The sequence below is a fragment of the Myotis myotis genome, unplaced genomic scaffold (assembly GCF_014108235.1).
Source record: "Myotis myotis isolate mMyoMyo1 unplaced genomic scaffold, mMyoMyo1.p scaffold_m19_p_3, whole genome shotgun sequence".
NCBI classification, from domain to species: Eukaryota; Metazoa; Chordata; class Mammalia; order Chiroptera; family Vespertilionidae; genus Myotis; species Myotis myotis.
In genome coordinates this window covers 208,326,799-208,349,219 of record NW_023416335.1, presented here as the reverse complement: position 1 = coordinate 208,349,219, position 22,421 = coordinate 208,326,799, and the positions used below count along the sequence as shown (strand labels likewise).

The 22,421-nt window shown below is 38.3% G+C and overlaps 1 protein-coding gene across 1 annotated transcript in view; it reads left to right on the top strand.

Moving 5' to 3' along the window:
* The window catches only part of ENTHD1 (ENTH domain containing 1), an 82,452-nt gene that overhangs the window by 25,723 nt on the left and 34,308 nt on the right, over positions 1-22,421 (top strand). The window contains exons 3-4 of the mRNA XM_036301863.1: positions 1,356-1,474; positions 16,520-16,643. Coding sequence (XP_036157756.1) covers positions 1,356-1,474; positions 16,520-16,643 — 243 coding nt within the window. The remainder of the gene's footprint in view (positions 1-1,355; positions 1,475-16,519; positions 16,644-22,421) is intronic.

Below are 22,421 nucleotides of genomic sequence, written 5' to 3'. Positions count from 1 at the left end.
TTCTCCATGCTGTAATATATCTGAATACCGAACATCCCGGTATGGACCAAAATTCCCTGTTACCTCTGCCATACTTTGACAGGAAAAGCTTTGAGGCTCTACTTTGGATTTTTCATGCCTTGATTAAAGGGGGTGACCCCATCTCCATCTTTTTTACTATTGCTTGGTGCCTTAGAGGTTCTTATGTTTGCACTTAAGGGAAGATGTACCATAATAGGATTAGGCTAAGATTATGTCTGTCTTTAGAAAGTGGCATAAAATTGACTGTGAAAGGGAAAGGGGAAAGAACTAGCCTGATGGTTCCCCATAGTTGCATTCTCAGAATGATCAGTTTTTGGAAATAATAGATACAGAAGTTGTGGACCTGGATATTGATTCCTTTAAAATGACCTATGCCCACCTGGTCCTTAGGAAGTATTCAAGTTCCTACAGTGCTGTGCATGCACCAGTTTGAAAATAGCTTTCTTGTACTTCTTATTGTACCCAATAGTATGCTGATACAGAGTTGGTACTAATATTTGGTTTATATAGTAATTAACATAGGGAGGAATGATATTAAGACTATAAAAATGGTCAGTTTAGTAAAAATATATAAGCAGAAATATCTTTATTTTCATTGGCATATTCTTTTATGTTTAAGTTTTAAAAAATTTTTCTTTAAAAATTCTTTCTTATCAAATTATCTATACATTCCTGATAGTTTTGCTTAGAACACATGAAGTTCACACAGCAGTAATAAACTTCTTTTAAATATTACTGAGAGCCTGGCTGGCATGGCTCAGTGGTTGAGCGTTGACATATGAACCAGGAGGTTGCGGTTTGATTCCTAATCAGGGCATATGCCCCTGTTCTGGTTCGGGTTTGATTCCTAGTGTGGGGCGTGCAGGAGGCAGTTAATCAATGATTCTCTCCAATCATTGATGTTTCTATCTCTCTCTCCCTCTTTCTTCCTCTCTGAAATCAATAAAAATATGTTTTTAAAAGTATTACTTGGAATAATTATAGTTATTCCTATTTTGCTAACATTTCATTTGAATCATTTTCACATTTTCAAACTCTATTTCTATTCAATATTATGCCTTATATTAAAAAAGATGTCTCAAATAATCTATAAAATAAAAATTGTTGATGAGGGAAGGTCTAGAATTGAAGTTGTATTTTTAAAATCTGTCTCAACTTATTATTATGAAGGGCTATATGAATGTGGTTACTATTCAAAGGTAACCATTGGTAGATCATGTATATTTTGTAGGCGAAATGGATCTTCAGAAGTGATTACTTTAAAAATCATGAGGTAATGTAAAAACATTACAATTTTTTGCCAAAGTAGAATCTGCTGTTTATGTCATTGACAGAGAACACTTCCAAGGCTGGTTGGAAACAAGAGCAGTGGCAAGACATTCAGCAGCCTGGTGATGCTGTGTTGTCCCAGGAAACACTACCTCTCAACTTCACTGCTTGGAAATCAACAGAGGTAAGTTGCTGTAGTAGTTTCCTATTGCTGCTCTAAAAAATTACCCCAAACTTAGTGCCTTAAGTCAACACAATGTTGGAAGTCTGACATGGTCTCTGGGCTAAAGTCAAGGTGTCCGCAGGGCTGTGTTCCTTTCTGCAGGCTCTAGGGGAGAGTGGGTTTTCTTGCCTTTTTCAGCTTCTTATGTTCTAAGAGAAACTGCTTGTCTTTTATCTTTGTTTTTGTTATACAGAGTTTTAAATAAGAATAAGATTAAATTATCAGTTTCCCTTTATAGCTTGTGCATTTAAAAACTTTTTTATCCTAATATAATAAAGATCTTGTACTTTTTTTCTAAATGTTGAAATCCTTATGCCCTCTAGAATTTTACTATATAGTGTGAGATAGGACCTTGTGTTATTTGAATCTCTGTGGAAAAACAATATTTAATTTCTTGAACAGTTTATCATTTTCTACTCAGTTTTAAAAAACATTTTGTTATGAAATGATTATATTATAGGAAGTTGCAGAAATAGTATGGAGTCCCATATACCCTTCCCCTCCTACCCAATGTCCACACCTTACATAGCTGAAGTACAATATCAAAATCAGGAAATGAACATTGGTATGTTACAGCTAAATAGACTACAATTTTCAATTCAGTGTTTAGTTTTTTAACCCCCATTTGTGTGTGTATGTGTGTGCATTCTATGTAATTTTATTCTAAGTACTAGAAGCCCAGTGCACGAAATTCATGTATGGGGGCGGGGTTCCCTCAGCCCGGCCTGCACCCTTTGGCAATCTGGGACCTCTGGCTCCTAACCACTCACCTGCCTGCTCGCCTGATTGCCCCTAACCACTCTGCCTGATTGCCCCTAACCACTCTGCCTGATTGCCCCTAATTGCTCTCCCCTGCTGGCCTGATCGCCCCTAACCACTCTAGCCTCAGCCCCCGCCACCGTGGCTTTGTCTGGAAGGACGTCTGGAAGGATGTCTGGAAGACGTTGGTCTAATTAGCATATTACCCTTTTATTAGTATAGATAGATTTGTATAACCAGCACCAAAATTAAGATACAGAACTGTTCTATCCTCACAAAAGAAGTCCCTCATGCCCTTATGCTACCTACACAATCTCACCTCTGACAACCTCCCCCTGCAACTGCTGATCTTTTCTCCATCTATAGTTTTGTTATTTTTAGTATGCTATGTAAATGTAACCTTTTGAGATAGATTTTTTTTCACTCATCATAATGCTCTTGAGATCCATTCAAGTTGTTGCATGTATCAATAATTCATTCCTTTTTATTGTTTATTTTTGAAAGCACCCCATTTTATAGATAAATCAGAGTTTATTCAACTGTTCACCCAGTGAAAGGTATTTGGGTGTTCCCAGTTAGGGGCTGTTGATGAATAGAACTGCAGTGAACATTTGTGTACAGTTTTTGTATGTAAAAAAACTGTACACAAATCTCTGGGATAAATGTCTAAGAATATGATTGCTGGTTTTATAAGAAACTGTCAAACTGTTTTCCAGAGTGGCTGTTTTCTTTTCTTCTTCTTATAAAGTTTCTCAATCTGACCTTCAGTTTACTAATTTGTTCTCAGCGATATCCATTCCACTATTTATCCCATCTGTGTTCTCTATCTCAGTATTCTATTTTTACATTTGATATTTAATATTTCTATTTAATTTGTTTTATTTATTTTAATCCTCACTCAATGATATGCTTTTTATTGATTTTTAAAGAGAGAGGAAGGGGGAGAGAGAAACATTGATGTGAGAGAGAAGCATCAGTTGGCCACCTTGCACCACTATGCGCCCCAACCAGGGATCAAACCCGAAACCAGGGTATGTGCACTGACCAGGAATCAAACCCGCCACCTTTTGGTATACAGGACAATGCTCCAACCAACTGAGCCACACTGGCCAGAGCGGCTCAAGTTTTTAATCTTTCTTCTTTCTGAGTGTCCTTACAGTTCTTTCCTGCCTAATAGTTTTTCATTTGCTTCCTTCTGACACTTAGGGTCACATTCAGGACTTACACTGGCAGCTTGGGGCTCCTTCCTTGTGCCCATATCAGAGATGTTTCAGATCTGGTTCTCAGACCAATGGGCGCTGAGGATCAGTTGTGGTAAAGTTTGGTTTGTGTCCTCCACCTGCTTGGGTGTGGTACTTGAAGAGGCCACGGATCCAGGCTTGATTAATGCCCGGTTCTTTCATCTTCTTCATTAAGTAGGAGATCCCAGTGCCTGGGCATAATTTCAAGCAGTGAGCCCATATTCAACACTCCTGTCTTGCACGGGCACTTTAAATCTGTACTTATCCCTTCAGAGTTGAGCTCTAGGTTTTCTCTGCCTTTTTCTGGATCCAAAGCCCTAAAGGTCCACAGCTTCCATCTCCTTACCATTATGTGTTTCTGTTATGCTCTTATCCATGAAAATGTTCATCTTGTGTTTGACCATGACTGTGTCCTTCATGTTCACATTTGCATTTTCTCTTTCATTGCTATGTGTTTGGAAGAGGAAGGTATCCCCAAAGTATGAACCAAACTTATAGAACCGTCTGGATTGGAAATCTGTTCCACTCAAGACTATATGAAATTATCTTACTCACTCACTTGTTTTTCCGTTTGGTATGTGTTTCTCCTACTAGAAGGAAAGCTTCTTGAGACTAGAGACCTTTTTCAGTTTTATTCATTACAGAATTGTTAGCTGCCACATTTTTTTTAATGAAGAAATGAATGAATAGTAGACTTTCAATAGTAACTTCCTTCTCTTCCTTTCCTGTGAAAGAGGCTTGTTTGGTCTCCTGCTCTGAGTGCTTTGTTTAGTATTCGCTGCCACAGTTCCTGCGAGGGAGAGTGGAATTATTTCTTGACCTTCTGTTTCCAACTCCTTTCCCCAAGCCAATTAGGTACTGGATTTATAGCAGCTTTGAAAAGTACATAAAATTAAAATTTCACTGTTCCTTAATTGCATAATAGCCCATAGATTGAAAATGTCTAGATTATTTTAAAAGATATGACATTAAATCAAAATGATTTTTAAATTTGAGATCAATTTATTTGTTGCTAATGGCTTTTAAGGGAGAAAATCGACTGGAATAATCTTGCATGCATTGGAGCCTAACAGAGATATAAAGTGCGACTTAGTCATTTTTTGTATCGGTCATTAACTTCTCATTTTGTTTGTTTTTCTTACTTTAGAGGGTGGTACAGTAATTGATTTACATCATTCTACATCTTATATCAATGAGTAAAAAAATGGTTCCCTTCCCGCAAAGGAAGTTTAAAGCTGCATTTCCCTTTTTCAAAACATTACTGCTGACAGGCACCTCCTCTAATGACTGTCAGGAACATGTGATGCCACCCAATATTGGCCTCTTCAGAAATCTGTTCTTGCAGCAGAAGACAAGAGCTATCATGTTGAACAGTAATCCTAATTGTTGTTGCCAAATATACTGCATCTACATTAAAATTCTCATGTTCTTTTTTTAAAATATATTTTATTGATTTTTTACAGAGAGGAAGGGAGAGAGATAGTTAGAAACATCGATGAGAGAGAAACATCGATCAGCTGCCTCCTGCACACCCCCTACTGGGGATGTGCCCACAACCAAGGTACATGCCTTTAAACAGAATCGAACCTGGAACCCTTGAGTCCGCAGGCTGACACTCTATCCACTGAGCCAAACCAGTTAGGGCAAATTCTCATGTTCTTAATAGAGAATGAGGAAGAAATGATATTGTTGGTTGCTTAGGCAGAATGAGGAGTGCTTAAAAATATCTTTTAAAAACTTTAAATAGAAACCTCTTTAACTATTTTCTTTCTAGAAATGAAAGAATTATCTAACAGCAGTAATAGAACATGGCTTTCAAAGGCAGAGCGCTGCTTGCCTGCGTAAAGGAAAGCCTTTACGTGCATGGCCCTGAGACATGGGTGTGTTTTCTCTTTGCGTACTGTCCAGAATTTTTCTTATTAAGTCTGCTAATTAATAAGGCCGTTTGTAGCTTTTCACCACCTCAAAAAACCTTCCTCTTTTCCTGTTGGAGGAGATGCAACAATGAGGCTATGACTTTTTCGGTCACAGTTGTTCCCATAGCAACAGATAGGGATGCTATGAATTGATTCACACAAAATTAAAGGTGACCAAAGCCTTCAGTCTCCTTGTGAGTTGCTAAATTGCTAGTGATAGAAGATACATATTTATTTCCTACTGCCTTCATTTATTATTTTGCTAAATTAAGAATAAACAGGTTTTATCTTTGGGTTTATTAGCATGTCACTTATTATATTTGTAAAAATTTGAACTCATCAAAGCTGTTAGAAAAGACAGAACTAGAGACAGAAGAACTTCGCTGGAGAGAACATGGCAAAAGATCCTGGACTGAACCTGACTACAGAAATGGGCAAGAGAACCTGACTAGAACCTGGTGACTGAACCTGGCTGGAGAACCTGGACTGAACCTGGCTGGAGAACCTAGCAAGAGAACATGGACACAGAACCTGGCTGGAGATCTGAAGCAGAACCTCTCTGGAGATCCAGACCAGAACTTGGCTGGAGATCCTGGTAGGCTGCTGATCAACTGAACGCTGCCTCCATGTCATTCCTTCTTTGCCGACTCCGTCCACACCTTTGGGGACCCCTGGACCCGCTGGGGTTGGACCCCAGCATATGGCGCCCGAACAGGGACCCCTAGGTAAGCCCCACTCTCGGGATGGATAGGACTTCACCGTAGGAAGAGGGTGGATAGTCTTCGCCGACTCCGTCCACACCTTTGGGAACCCCTGGAACAGGATTCCCCTAGGTAAGCCCCCCCATTGAGAATCCCCACATTCGGGACGGATAGGACTCCACCAGGGTGCTACAGACCCCCCTATAGAGGATAAGTAGGGTAAGAAGGTGGATAGTACAGAACATAGACTGAGAAGATGTGCCATACTGAGTCCAAAGAAAGAAGACTCTGTATTGATCTTTAGATTAAGAAGATGTGCCATACTGAGTCTAAAGAAATAAGACTCTGTATTGATCTTTTAACACATATGCTTGCTAGCAGAGGAATTAAGGTTACTCCCAGTCAGATGGAACATTTTATACAAGAAATACGTCTATGCTTTTCTGAGGAAGGAAAGGTGCCGGAAAGGTAAATGTAAAGGCATGGGAGAAGGTAGGCCCAAGGAACCTTATCCTTAACCCCACTGCAGCCTTTCCACCCCAGGAAAGTGCAGGATTGGCAAGCTCTCCCTGGGGTGATAGATCAGGACTCAGGTAATAGCGGAAAGCGCCAATCCTACTCTTAAAATGGATACAAGAGAGCATTTCAGGTTTTTCTTTTTAATGCCTGCTTTTTAAAAAATGAAAAAGGGGGAATTTGCCGGGAGCCAGTCCATCATTGCTGTTTCAAAGGACCTGGCATATATGGCATACTGTTCTTAAAGTGTTTGCTCACCTTCTTGGCACTATGTGTTTTAACCAAGGTCTCCTCTCTGAGAAAGGTTGTTTCCCCAGGTAGGGATTTTCCCCTGAAGTTAAGGTGGGAATAAAACCTCTTAACTAGTGCCAGGTGGGTAATTAATCACTTTAACTAGGAACAATCATGCTTAAGCTACATAATCTTTACTCCCTGGAATGAAGATAAGAAACGCCCTAACCTTTGTAATAGAGATTGATAGGATTGAATCAACTGGTATAAATACAGATGCAATAAGACAGCAAGACACAGAACTAGAGACAGAAGAACTTCGCTGGAGAGAACATGGCAAAAGATCCTGGACTGAACCTGACTACAGAAATGGGCAAGAGAACCTGACTAGAACCTGGTGACTGAACCTGGCTGGAGAACCTGGACTGAACCTGGCTGGAGAACCTAGCAAGAGAACATGGACACAGAACCTGGCTGGAGATCTGAAGCAGAACCTCTCTGGAGATCCAGACCAGAACTTGGCTGGAGATCCTGGCTGGAGATCCTGGTAGGCTGCTGATCAACTGAACGCTGCCTCCATGTCATTCCTTCTTTGCCGACTCCGTCCACACCTTTGGGGACCCCTGAACCCGTTGGGGTTGGACCCCAGCAAGAAGCAAAGATTTAATAATAATAATTTTATTATTATGTTATCCCAATTATGTTTCCTACAATCCCCATCATCTCGTTCAGCACCTGGTACAACAATGTTAGCCACTCAACTATGTGAAGAGCAGAAAGACAAACTTTTCAGGCAGAGGGAATAGCATGTGCAAAGTAGCTGAACTTGTTTTCAGAGTAACCCTTGCATTATGGTTGGAAATAAATAAATAAATAGCAATACAGTCGAAAATAAAAAAAAAATAAATAAAAAAAAAAGCTGTTAGAAAAATGGAAATTATACTTACTTTAGTTATGTTAATTTATTATCCCTTTATCTACTGCATCATTGCTTTATGCTTGAATCCTTTTTTATTTTTATGTTTGTATTTTTATTCTTTTTAAATTAAAAAATACTTATTGAAAAATTTAAATAATATTGAAGGGTAAAAAGTGAAAAACAGAGTTTCTTCTTATTTCTCTCTATTCCTTCAGTTCCTTTTCTAAGAGTCAACTATACTAGCAGGTTTTTTTATGAATTTTGGGAAGAAATTTTCTGTGTCCCTACATTTATTTTACCTGAATGTATTTATTCATTGCATACTGCTCTGTAACATGCTTTGAACTAAGCAATATATCTTGCACATCTTCTTATAGTAATAAATGCAATCGTTCAATGTATATTGTTTTAAAATATGCTTTTATCACTAAACTGCATGTTATGGACGTATTTTTTATATGAGTACATATTAACTTTGCTGTATTCTTGATATATAAATGAATCTTAATTTATTTAACCAGTCCTTATTGGTAATCATATAGGGATTTTTCATGCTGATGGAGGGATAGTCTCTTAAGTCAATGAAACAGAGTAGATGCAGTGGGAAGGCCGGGGAGGGTAGGGGGGCAGAAGTGGGGGGTAAGAGATGAACTGAAGGACTTACATGCATGCATATAAGCATAACCAATGGACATAAGACACTGGGGGGTAGGGGAGGCCAGGGGATTGTCAAGGGTGGGGGAAAAAAGGAGACATATGTAATACCCTTTGTAATACTTTAAGCAGTAAAAAAAAAAAAAAGAAACAGAATAGAGAACTAAGAAATAGACCCACACAAATATGTCCAACTGATTTTTGATAAAAGAAATTCAAAGATAACATTTTTAATAAATTATATTCAAGCAACTGGGTATTTATAGGCAAAACCAAGACTCTGAAATTAAACCTTAAACAGAAATTCACTCCAACTGGATCACAGACTTAAATGTAAAATGTAAAACTATAATACTGAAAAAATATATTGGAGAAAACCCTTTGGCATATAGTGCTGGCCAAAAACATAATCCCTAAAAGAAAAAAACATGATGTAAGACATCACAATTTAAAACTTTTGTTCTACAAGTAAGATCATCAGCAAACTTAACAGCATAAAGAGAGATAATTCATGACAACAAAAACATAAAAGGGATGTGGGTAAGGTCTGAATTTGTAGAGGAGGTTGGATTAAAAAGAAAAAGGACTATTGTATATGTGAAACTTTCTTTTTCATAGACCTAATGGTAACCACACACACAAAAAACAAAACAAAATTGAGACACATAACTTTAAAAAAGAGGAAGCAGAGGAATAAAGTATGGAATACCATCAAATAAAAACAACAGAAACACAAAATGCTAGCAAGTTGAATACAATAATACATTAAAAAAATAATATATCATGATTAAGGTGGGGTTCATTCCAGGAGCTCAAGGATTGTTCAATATATGCAAATCAATCAATGTAACACACTACATTAACAAAACAAAGGATAAAAATCATACGGGCTTATCAATAGATGCAGAAAAAGCATTTGGTAAGATACAACATCCATTTATGATTCAAATTCTCAATAAAATAGGTATAGAAGGAAAGTACCTCAACATAATATTCTCAGTGTTGAAAAGCTGAAAGCTTTTCCTCTAAAATCAGGAACAAGACAAGGATATCCACTCTCACTGCTCTCATTCAGCGTAGTGCTGGAAGTCCTAGCCAGAGCAATTAGGTAAGAGGAAGAAACAAAAGGCATCCAAATTGGGAATGAAAAAGTAAAAGTGTCACTTTTTGCAGATGACATGATTTTTTTATATAGAAAATCCTAAAGACTCCACCAAAAACTTTTAGAAATAATAAACAAATACAGTAAAGTTGCAGGATACAAAATCAATGTTCAGAAATCCACTGCATTTCTGTATACTAACAATGAAATATTAGAAAAAGAAATGAAAAAAATTCCTCTTGTAATTGCAACAAAAAGAATAAAATACCTAGGAATCAACTTTTAACAAAGGATGTGAAGGACCTATGTACTAAAACTACAAAAAAGAGATTGAAAAAGACACAGTGAAATTGAAAGATACTCCATGTTCATGGATTGGACGAATCAACATAGTTAAAATGTCCATATTATCAAAGCAATATACAGATTTAATGCAATCCCCATAAAAATCCTAATGACATTTTTTAAAGAAATACAGCAAAAAAAATCATCAGATATGTATGGAACCACAAAAGACCCAGGATAGCCAAAGAAAAAAGAATGAAGTCAAAGGTCTCACACTACCTGACTTTATACTACAGAGCAACGATAATCAAAACAGCATGATATTGACAGAAAAACAGACACACAGACCAATGGAACAGAATTGAGAACCCAGAAATAAAACCACATGTGCATGGGCAAATAATTTTTGACAAAGGAACAGAAAACATATAATGGAGAAAAGAAGGCCTCTTCAATAAATGGTGCTGGGAAAATTGAAAAGCCACATGCAAAAGAATGAAATTAGAGTACAGTTTGTCCCCATGTACAAATATTAATTCAAAAAGGATCAAAGACCTAAATATAAGATCTGAAACAACAAATTACATAGAAGAAAACATAGGAACTAAACTTATGAATACAAATTGAATACAACAATACATTAAAAAATAATATATCACTATTATTATATCGTGTTGTGGCCATTGTGTTGGTCTTAGAGAAGCTTTTATGAATTTGACCCCAAAAGCAAGGAAAGCAAAGGCAAAAATAAATGAATGGGACTATATCAAACTAAAAGGCCTCTGCAGAGCAAAAGAAACTGCCAACAAAGCAAAAGGGCAACCAACTGAATGGGAGAAGATATTTTACAAACAACAGCTCTGACAAGGGGTTAATATCCAAAATATATAAAGAACTAATATAACTCAACACCAAACAAACAATCCAGTTAAAAGTGGGCAGAAGACCTGAACAGACACTTCTCCCTAGAAGACATACAAATGGCCAACAGATATATGAAAAGATGCTCAACTTCACTAGCTGTTAGGGAAATGCAAATCAAAACTAGGAGATACCACCTCACACATAGTATTAGAATGGCTATTATTAACAAAAAAAGTAACAGGTGTTGGAGAGGTTGTGGAGAAAAAGGAACCCTCATTCACTGCTGGTGGGAATCTAAACTGGTATAGCCACTATGGAAAACAGTATGGAGGTTCTTCCAGACATTAAGAATAGATTTACCATATAACCCAGCAATCCCTCTTCTGGGTATCTACCCGAAAATTTGAAAACATTTATTTGCAAACATTTCATACCAAGTGAAATGTCTGTCAGGAAAATCTCAGAACCATTTGATTTTACTCATATGTGGGATATAAAACTGAAACTCATAGAGACACAGTATGGTAGTTACCAGAGGGAAGGACGTGGCGGGCAGTAAAAGGTAAAGACAGCCAAATATGTGGTAGCAGATGATTTGACTTTGGGTGCACAATGCAATATACAGATCATGTATCATAGAAATGTACACTTGAAACCTGTAGAATCTTACTAACCAATGTCACCCCAATAAATGTAACTAAAAAATAAAATAAAAACAAAAGCTTTTGCTCTGTGAAAGACCCTGTTAAGAGTGTGAATATGAGAGCTACAAACTGGGAGAAAATATTTTCAAGCCACATATCTAGCAAACAACTAACATCTGGAGCATAAAAGAATTCTTAAAACGCAACAGTTAAAAACCAAACAATCCAGTTAGAAAATGGGCAAATGATATGAACAGCCACTTCAGCAAATACAGATGGCCACTAAAGCAAGTGAAAACATGTTAAACAGCATTAGCTATTAGGAACATGTAATATAAACACACAGTAAATATCAAGATAGCTAAAGTAAAAAGTAGTGACACCACCAAATGCTGGTGAACATGTGGAGAAATTGGATCGCATATATATTGTAAAGTGGTACAATTACTCAGGAAAATAGTGGCACTTTCTTTATAAAACTAAACATGCAATTACTATATGACTCAGCAATTGCATTTTTAGGCATTTATCCCAGAGATATGAAAACTTATTTTCATACAAAAACCTATACACAGTGTTGAAAGCAGCTTTATTTGTAATTGCTAAAATCTGAAAACAATCCAGATGTCCTTTAACGAATTAAGCTGTCTTACATCTATATCATGGATACTAATTGGCAATAAAAAGGAACAAATTATTGATACACACAACAACTTAGATGACTCTCCAGGAATTATGCCAGGTTAAAAAAATGCCATTTATATAACATTCTTTAAATGTCAAAAATATAAAAATGGAGAATAGATTAGTAGTTGTGGAGACTGGTAATTAAAAGGCATCAGGAAGGATCCTTGTGATGAAAATGTTCTTTATTTTGATCATTTCATTGTCAATATCCAGGATATAATATCTATATATATAAAAGCCTAAGCAACTGTTACGACTGAACGACTGGAACAACCAGACGACCAGTCACTATGATGTGCACTGACCACCAGGGGGCAGATGCTCAACGCAGGAACTGCCCCCTGGTGGTCAGTACGCTCCCACAGCCAACCGCCTGTGGTCCCTTCCCCCTGGCCAGCCAACCTCCTGCAGTCCCTCCCCCCAGCCGGCTGGCCCCCATCAACTCCTGGTGCTAAACCATTTGTAGACCTGCTTTTGGGTTGGGGTTTCATATGTAGCAGAGCAGTTCCCTCACTGCATTCTATTGAAAGTCAGCCCTCAACACAGGGTTTGTCTCACTCCTGTCCTCTCCCTTCCCCAGGGGCCGCCTGCCTGCCATGGTGGCGGCGCAATCGCAAAGGGAGGAGACAGGGAACCGTGCAATTGCAGGGCGCCAACCATGGTGGCGGCGGCGTCCATTCCTTCTGCACCCGGCCTGGCAACCGTCGCCTCCTCTCCCGACCCCTCCGGAGCCTTTGGGCCCTGGGATTGGATGGGGAACTGGGGGTGGGTGGTGGCAGACGCATCCCCTTTCCCAGGGGGGCTGAGGGCCAGCTCCCTCCTTGGGGCCAGTGGCCAGCCTTCCACAGGTCCCTCCCCCTGGCCCACAGGCCCTGATCCGCCTGGCCCCATTTGGCCCTGATCGCCGGCCAGGTCTAGGGATCCCAGCCGTGCACAAATTCATGCACTGTGCCTTTCGTTGTACTATAATTTTGCAACATGTTACCAGGGAAGCTGGGTAAAGGATAAAGAATATACACAGAATCTATTATTTTTCACAACTGAATGTGAAACTACAATGATGTCAAAATAAATAAAAGTTAAATTATAAAAAGTAGCAAATCACTTTGTTTGGCAGTTTTGGATGAAGTTAAAAATAAGTGTACAGCTTGGCCATTCTTCTCCTATGTAATATCCAGGGGTAATGAGCTTTATTCTTAATAACTGAAATTTGGAAATAACCCAAATGTTCATATGCAGGAGAATGGATTAAAAAATTGTGACTATCCCAAGAAACACCAATCAGAAAGGATATATGCACCTCTATGTTCATAGCAGCACAATTTACCATAGCTAATATTTGGAAGCAGCCTAAATGCCCATCAACAGATGACTGGATTAAAAAACTGTGTGCCGGAAGCCGGTCCATCCTTGCTGCTTGACACAGTCGCTGCAGGAAAGAAACATCTGCACAGCATATGTTTCAAGGGACCTGGCGTATATAGCATACTGTTCTTAATATGTTTGCTCCCCTTAGCGCTGTGTGTTTTAACCAAGGTCACCTCTCCGAGAAAGGTTGTTTCCCCAGGTAGGAATTTTTCCCTGAAGTCAGGGAGGGGATGCCTCTCCTAGAAAGGTTGTTTCCCCAGGTAGGAATTTTTCCCTGAAGTTAGGGAGGGGATGAAACTCCTTAACTAAGTGCCAGGCGGGTAGTTAATCACTTTAACTACAAACAGTCATGCTTAAGCTACATAATCTTTACTCCCTGGAATGGAGATAAGAAACGCCCTAACCTTTGTAATAGAAATTGACAGGATTAAAATCAACTGGTATAAATACGGATGTAACAAAACAATAAACAGCAGAACCTCTCTGGAGATCCAGACCAGAACTTGGCTGGAGATCCTGGCTAGAGATCCTGGCTAGGCTGCTGATCAACTGAACGCTGTCTCCGTGTCATTCCTTCTTCGCCGACTCCATCCACACCTTTGGGGACCCCTGGACCTGCTGGGGTTGGACCCCGGCAACTGTGGTACATCTACACAATGGAATACTATGCTGCGGTAAAAAAGAAAGAACTCTTACGATTCACAATAGGATGTATGGACATGGAGAGCACTATGCTAAGTGAAATAAGCCAGTTGGAGAAAGATAAACATCACATGGTCTCACTCATTTGTGGAATATAATGAACAACATAAACTGATGAACAAAAATAGATCCAGAGACAGAGAAGCATCGAGCAGACCATCAAACCTCAGAGGGAAGGCAGGGAAGGGTCGGGGAGGGGGTAAGAGATCAACCAAAGGACTTATATGCATGCATATAAGCATAACCAGTGGACACAAACACTAGGGGGGTGAGAGCATGTGCTGGGGGTGGGAGTGGCTGGGGAGAGGTCAATGGGGAAAAAAGGAGACATATGTAATACTTTAAACAATAAAGAATTTTTAAAAAATTATGATATATTCACACAATGGAATATTTCTTACAAAAAAGAAATACTGATGCAGTTGTTCCACCTTATCCATGGGGGATATGCTCCAAGATCCAGTGGATGCCTGAAACTGAGGATAATACTGGTATTGAACCCCATCTGTACTGTTTTTCCTAATATTATAATAAAGTTTAATTTATAATTAGGCACAGTAACAGATTAACAATAACATAATAAAGAGAAAAATTGTAACAATATACTGCACTAAAAGTTATGTGAATGTGGTTTCTCTCTCAAAAATATCTTATAGTACTATACTCACCCTTCTTCTTGTGATGATATGAGATGATACAATGCCTCCGTGATGAGATGAAGTGACATAACATTAGGCTACTATAAGAATTACTTGAGCACAACCACTGTGATACCATGACAGTCAATCTGATCACCAAGACAGCTACTGAGTGACTAACAGGCGGGCAGCATATACAGCATGGATTTGCTGGACAGAGGGACGATTTGCATTCTGGGCAGGACAGCACAAGATTTTATCACGCTACTCAGAATGGCACACAATTTAAAACTTAGGAATTGTTTATTTCAGGAATTTTTTAAAATATATTTTATTGATTTTTACTGAGAGGAAGGGAGAGGGATAGAGAGTTAGAAACATGGATGAGAGAGAAACATGGATCAGCTGCCTCCTGCACACTCCCTACTAGGGATGTGCCTGCAACCAAGGTATATGCCCTTGACCAGAATCGAACCTGGGACCCTTCAGTCTGCAGGACGACGCTCTATCCACTGAGCCAAACCAGTAAGGGCGATTTCAGGAATTTTTATTTAGTATTTTTGGAACATGTTTGACTGTGTATAACTAAAACCACTGAAAGTAAAACCACAGATAAGGGGGGACTACTTGCACACAAAATACAGATGCATCTCATGACCATTATGATAAACAATGTGAATCAGATACACAAGCATATATAGTGTATGGTTATCTTTATATGAAATTCAAGAACAGGCAAACTCATTGGTGGTGATAGAATATAGAATACTATTTACTAGTGATGGAGGGATGGTATCAACTAGAAAGGAACTTGAGGGAACTTTCTGGAGTGAAGGAAATGTGGTTATGTATAGGTATACACCTAAAGTAAAAGTTACTGAGCTCATACTTAAGGTTTTTGCACTTACTATATGTTCATTATCTATATACATAAAAGCCTAAGCGACCGTTCTACTGTGCAACCGGTAGGTATGATGCGCAATGACCACCAGGGCACAGATGCTCCGACCAGTAGCTATGTCGCGCACTAACCACTAGGGGGCAGACGCTCAATGCAGAAGCTGCTGAGCTGCAATGACTTGGCAGCTGTGGTTCTCAGGTGATGGACCCGGAACCAGAGAGGAGGGAGCCTGATTCCGGGGTGCATCACCCGAGAACTACCCTCTCACAATCCGGAACTCCTCGGGGGATGTCAAAGAGCTGGTTTTGGCCCGATCCCCACAGGCCGAGGGACCCTACCAGTGCACGAATTCGTGCATCGGGCCTCTAGTACTATAATAAAGTACTATTAAGTATCCCCGTTTATGGGAGAAAAAGACATATTAACCAACCCCACTGCATATACTTTATTTGGATCATCCTATACTCAGTGGACACCCAGTTCACACAAGATAGCTCATGTGTGAATTCTTTCAATCAAAATGTGTTTGCCCTAGCTGGTTTGGCTCAGTGGATGGAGCGTCTGTCTGCGGACTGAAGGGTCCCAGGTTTGATTCTGGTCAAGGGCATATGCCCAGGTTGCGGGCTCGATCCCCAGTAGGGGGCGTGTAGGAGGCAGCCAATCAATGATTCCCTCTCATCAGTGATGTTTCTATCTCTTTCTTCCTCTCCCTTCCTCTCTGAAATCAATAAAAATATATTTAAAAATGTGTTTATACACATTTTTGCACATAGTGCGTATAGATTGTATCTCCACAAATTGCCCATCCGTTGTAGCAAACTGAGGCAATGGTATTCTTTTTTTTTTCAACTTTTATGTGCTCTCTTCTTTTCTGTAAGGACCTGATGCTATTTTATGAGGATGACCCAAAGCCACTTTTGCCGACAATTCCTCCAGCCATTATCTCGTCATCTACATGGTTGTCAGAAGGGCAAGCAGAAGATTGTAACCTCTGGAATGCAGGTAAGTTGGTTAAAGAATAGGAAGTTTACTCAGAAACGTGAATAAGAAACACTGGGCAGGAATTTTTTTCATCAAATTTTATTTTGTGAAATATAGCAACAACGGCTTTAATTTAACTTTGAGCATGACTAGCATGGGCAAATTCAACCCACATGTGAGTCTGTAATCTTATCTTACCATTTATTTCAATGTTTTATCTCTATTTTGTCATTGTTTTGTTTAAAAAATTATTAACTACAAGCCTTACATCTTTTATGAATTGTTAAGAACAGAACAAATTAATTTCAGTTCCTTTTTTCATTTGTATTAACTTCTCTTTGATAAAGACTTTAAATTATGCCATTTTTCAGAAGCAAGCATTAGATGAAAAGCAAGATGTATATAGTATCCCACAAATTGGTTAATCAACTCTTGAGTAATTAACATTAGAGAAAAAGGCACAGTATAAAATTATACAAAATCTGTCTCCAATAAATTACACCATTAAATTCCAACTGGGCTCTACTGCTACTCAAGATCTGATTGACTCATTGTTGAGCCACTTCGTCCTTTCTATTCTCCATGAACACTCAATTATCACTTGATTTTCTCAAAAAATAAGATGAAAGATCTTCTGCCAATATGAGAATGAAACTTTTTCATTAGTATTTTTCATCCCTTCAGATATCTTTGCTTTTATATTCTCCCAGGCATGCTTTCCCTTATCACAGAGGTGGCTCCTTATGTTCTGAGTTTCATCTTCGCCCTCATCTTTGGACCATGCACCACACTTTTCCCTTATATAGATACCCAGTATCCAAAAAATATAAAAACTGTAGTTTATTAGTATAGATTTATTTTACAAGTTCATGTTTATAGTTTCCTTATAAAACCAATCATGAGAGTGGTGAGGATATTTTAATAGACACAAAAACAAGAAGTTGTGGATAATATTTGCTGCACAAGGATAGTATTATTCACATGGATAATTAGTTATAAGTGGTTACAGTTTTGTAGACATCTTGCTTTGTATTCTTAGAATATACTTTATCTAAACTGATCCAAATCCAGAAGCTTGAAGAAAGAGTAGTAAGGAAACATTTTTGTATTCTTATTAGTAACCCCATACATTTCCCCCACCTTTTTAATAGATTTTATTTTTAAGAGCAGTTTTAGATTCACAACAAAATTGAGAAGAAGGTACAGAGATTTCCCATACACCCCCTACTTGCAAATAAGCACTGCTTCCCACATTATTAGCATCCCGCACCAGAGTGGTGCATTCATAGCAGTCAGTGAACCTACATTAACACTTTATGGTCACAATATCATCCAAACCCCATAGTTTACATTAGGCTTCACTCTTGGTTTGGTACATTCTATGTGTTTTGACAAATATGTAACATGTGTCCACCATTATAGTACGATATCGAGAAGTTTCACTGCCCTAAAAATCCTGTATGCTCTGCTGTTCATTTCTACATCCCCCTCTACCCAATGGTAACTACTGATATTGGAACTGTCTCCATACTTTTGTCTTTTCCAAAAAGTTACATAGTTGGCATCATACAGTATGTAGCCTTTTCAGACTGGCTTCTTTCACTTAGTGATATGCATTGCGGTTCCTCCGTGTCTTTTCATGGCTTAATAGCCCTTTTCCTTTAGTGCTGGATAGGATATGCTAGGGTACTTATCCATTCACCTACTGAAGAACATCTTAGTAGTGTCCAAGTTTTGGCAAACCTATATAATAAAAGGGTAATTGACCTTAATGGCGGAATGACCAGAACATCCGCTGGACCAGTCACTATGAGGCACACTGACCACCTCTCGGTCCCTTTCCCTGGCCGACAGGCTCTGATTGGCTGATGGCGAACAGGGAACCAGGGGTGGGTGGCAGGGGACGTGGGTGGTGCCAGGCCAAGTCCCCTGCCCCGCCAGTCGCCCCACACAGAGGGCGACCCACGGCAGGGGCAGGACCTGCGAGCAAGTGGGAATGGCCAACCTCTCAGTTCCTCCCACGGGCCGACAGGCTCTAATCACTGGATGACGAACGGGGAACTGGGGGTGGGTGGAGGTGGGTGGCAGGGCCAGCTGCAGGCAGCTGGGGAAGATGGCCCTGATCACAGGCCAGGCCTAGGGACCGTACCCCGCACACGAATTTTGTGCACTGGGCCTCTAGTTATAAATAAAGGTGCTGTAAATATCCATGTTCAGGCTTTGTGGACATGGTTCCCCTTGCCAACATTTTAATATAAGTGAAACTGAGTATAAATGAGCATCAATGGCAACCGTTAAGAGGAAAAAAGTCACAAAATATGTCACATGAGGGATGATTCTACCATTTTACTAATCCTTTCTGTTATTTATGTTGCAAATATCATTTTACAGGCTATGAATTACCTTTAAACCTTTTTTATAGACTTTTTTTTGTTTTGTTGGTGTTTTTATAGAGGCTTTCTATTTTGTATAGTCATATTTATTCCTCTTTTCCTTCTGAGCTTTTGTTCTTGTGTTTTTAGAAGGCTTTTCCCACATAGGTTCATAGTGCATGTTCATCATATTTCATTTTAATTTTTTTAGTTCTTTAACCTATCTGGATTTAAAATATTTGTGAATGTTTTGAGATACAGCAGTGGGCATCCAGTGTCTCAAAAACATTTTATTGACTAATTCATTTTTCTCTTCTGTTTTGAAATGACTCTAACATATACTAAGTAGCATCTATTTAACAACTCTCTCCTGTTCCATATCAGTCCATTTCACTATTCCTGATCTATTTAATTTTTTATAACTATTATAACAGTGTGCCACAGTATGAAATGTCTCCTATTTTATTTAACCAATATTATGTTAATGGTTATTTAAGTTATTTCCATGTTTTTCCCATTATAGATAATGATTAAATGACAGCTTTTTCCTCTCTCAAATAAAGTAGGCTTTTTATTTATATTTTTCCACAATTTGAAACAGATTCTAAAATACATTACTCAATTTCTTTTGGTAAATTCTGCCCAGCTCACTAACTTATCCTGTCAACAGATGGTTCTAATTTCCATGTTATAATTTTGGCAACTTCAGCCCAAGGCAAAAATAAAGTAGGAAAGTATTCTGGTACAGAATCCTCAGTTCTCCTTTCTTCCTGCCTTTTCCCTCCATAGGTACAGTGATCCGCTGTTTGCACTCTGGCCTGTGGTGTTTGGGAGTACTCACCCTCACCAACATTTGATGTTTGCTTCACTGAGCCCATTCCTTTCTTCTGAGTGACTACTCTTTTGAATTTTGTGCTCACCATTCCTTGCTTTTCTTTATAGTTTTATTACATACTAGAGGCCCGTTGCATGAAGAGATTCGTGCAATAGGCCTTCCCTTCCCCTGGCTGCTGGCACCGGTTTTCCTCCGGCACCCGGGACCCAGGCCTTTGCTCCAGACGGAGCCTTTAGTCTTCGCGGCTCCAGACGGAGTCTTCGCTCCACTGCTTTGCCCCTACGTATGCAAATTAACTGCCATCTTTGTTGGGTTAATTTGCATAATCTCCTGATTGGCTGGTGAGGATAGCGGAAGGATGGTTAATTTGCATGTTTGTCTATTATTAGGTAAGATGTTTATACTCTGAACAATACATTATTAAATTTACAGGCTTTAAAATTTTATCTAAATATAGTCATTGAGTTTATTTTTCTGTGACTTCTTATCACTCAGTAATATGTTTTTAAGATTCATCTATGTGTGTACATGGTTGTCATTTGTTGTCATGGCTGTATAGTATTTTATTATGTACATGTATTAAAGCATATTCATTTATTCCATTCTAGAACACTGTCATCAGTATAGTGCTCAAGTTTTTTGTATTGTAAACAGTGCTGTTATGAACATGGTTGTATGAGACTCCTGGTTTGCATGGACAAGAGTTTCTCTAGGGCACATATTTCAGAGTGAAATTGCTGATGGTTCTTGAAATTTGAAATTTACTAGATAGTGCCAAGTTGTTTTCCAAAGTTTTAGTTGCCCCATGTCCTCACCAACTTTATAGTGTCATTTTGGGGCAGGGAGGGAGGTCGGGAAGGGGGCAAATCGCCAATCTGTTGGGTGATGGTTGGTATCTCATTTGTTTTAAAATGTATTGTTTAATAATTATATTGAGCATATTTTCAGATGTGTATAGTTCACATGTATTTCCTCATCTGTGAAATGTCTGTTCTGATCTTTTGTTCATTTTTTCTATTTGGTTGTTTGGCTTTCTCTTAATTGATTTGTAGGAATTCTTCATCTATTCTGGAGGCTAACATTTCATTTTTAAAATACATTTGTCCAATTTATGACTTATCTTTCCACTTTGTAAAGAGTCTTTTGAATAATAAGTTCTCAGTTTTAATGAGGTAGAATTTTATTCCTATGATTTGTACTTTCTGTATCTTGTTATTTTTTAAATTTTTTTCCTTGTCAGAAGACTATAAAGATACTTCTACATAAGTTAAAAATTTCTAGTTTTGCTTTCCACAATTAAAATTTTAATGCAGCTGGTATTGATTTTGTGTATGATGGAAGCAGGAGTCTAATTTTATTTCTAAATGGATATCCAGCTGTCCCAGTATCATTTTATTGCAAAGTCTGTTTTTTCCTAGCTGAACTGTAATGCCATCTGTATCCTAAAGCAAGTTTGCACATGTGCGTGGATTTGTTTCTGAGCTCTGTATTCTGTTCTGCAAATGATTTGATTATCCCTGAACCAACAAATAGTTTTAATTACTCTACCTTGGCAATAATTCTTGATGACTTCCTTCATCAGGAGTGTTTTGTCTATTTTTTACTTTTTGCTTTTCTACAAAAAAGTTTGTCAAGTTCCTTGAAAAAAAAAATAGCCCCCACTCCACTGCAGTTTTGATTGGCACTATCAATCTTGAAATCAATTTGGACAAATGACATTTTTACAATATCAAATTATTCTGTTCATTTAAATCTTCTTTACTGTATGATATTATATTTACTTATCTATTTTTATCCTCACTCAAGGAAGTATTTTGAGAGAGAGAGAGAGAGAGAAGGAAAGAGAGACAGACAGACAGACAGACAGACATTGATGTGAGAGAGAAACATCAATTGGTGCCTCCTGTACTCACCCCGACCGGAGATTGAACCTGCAACCTAGGTATGTGCCCTGACTGGGAATCAAACCCACAGCCCTTTGGTGCTTCAACCAACTGAGCCACCTAACCATGGCTAAAGTATTATATTTTATAGTTTTCTCCATACAGGTCTTGTATATCTTTTATTAGATTTAGTCCTGGGTACTTTATGTACTTTGGTAGCTACTGTAAAATATATCATTTTCTAAATTGTATTTTCTAAATATTGATGGTGAACGTGAGTGAAATTAATTTTTGTACATTGATTTTATAACTAGTAACCTTGCTTAATTAATTCTTACCAATTTTCCTAATTTATCTGTAGATTTTACTGGGTTTCTTATATTGAAAATCATATCATCTGTGAAAGATGGCAGATTTGTTTCTTGGTTTTTAAACCATATATTTTGTTTTCTTACCTCGCCGTGTAGGTAGAACCTCTCAGACAGTGCTGAATGAAAATGTGATCGTGAGCTTCCTGGACTTAGTCTGTGTCTTAAGGAGAATGATTTCACCATTTGCCATTAAAACAGGCTTATTATATGCATTTCTGCAGATCTCCATTCCTAATTTAACACTTTTCTCATAAATATATGTTAAATTTCTCCATTTTTAGCATCTATATTAATGGTTATAGCTTTTTCTCCTTTGAGCTGTTAATTTTGTGTATTAG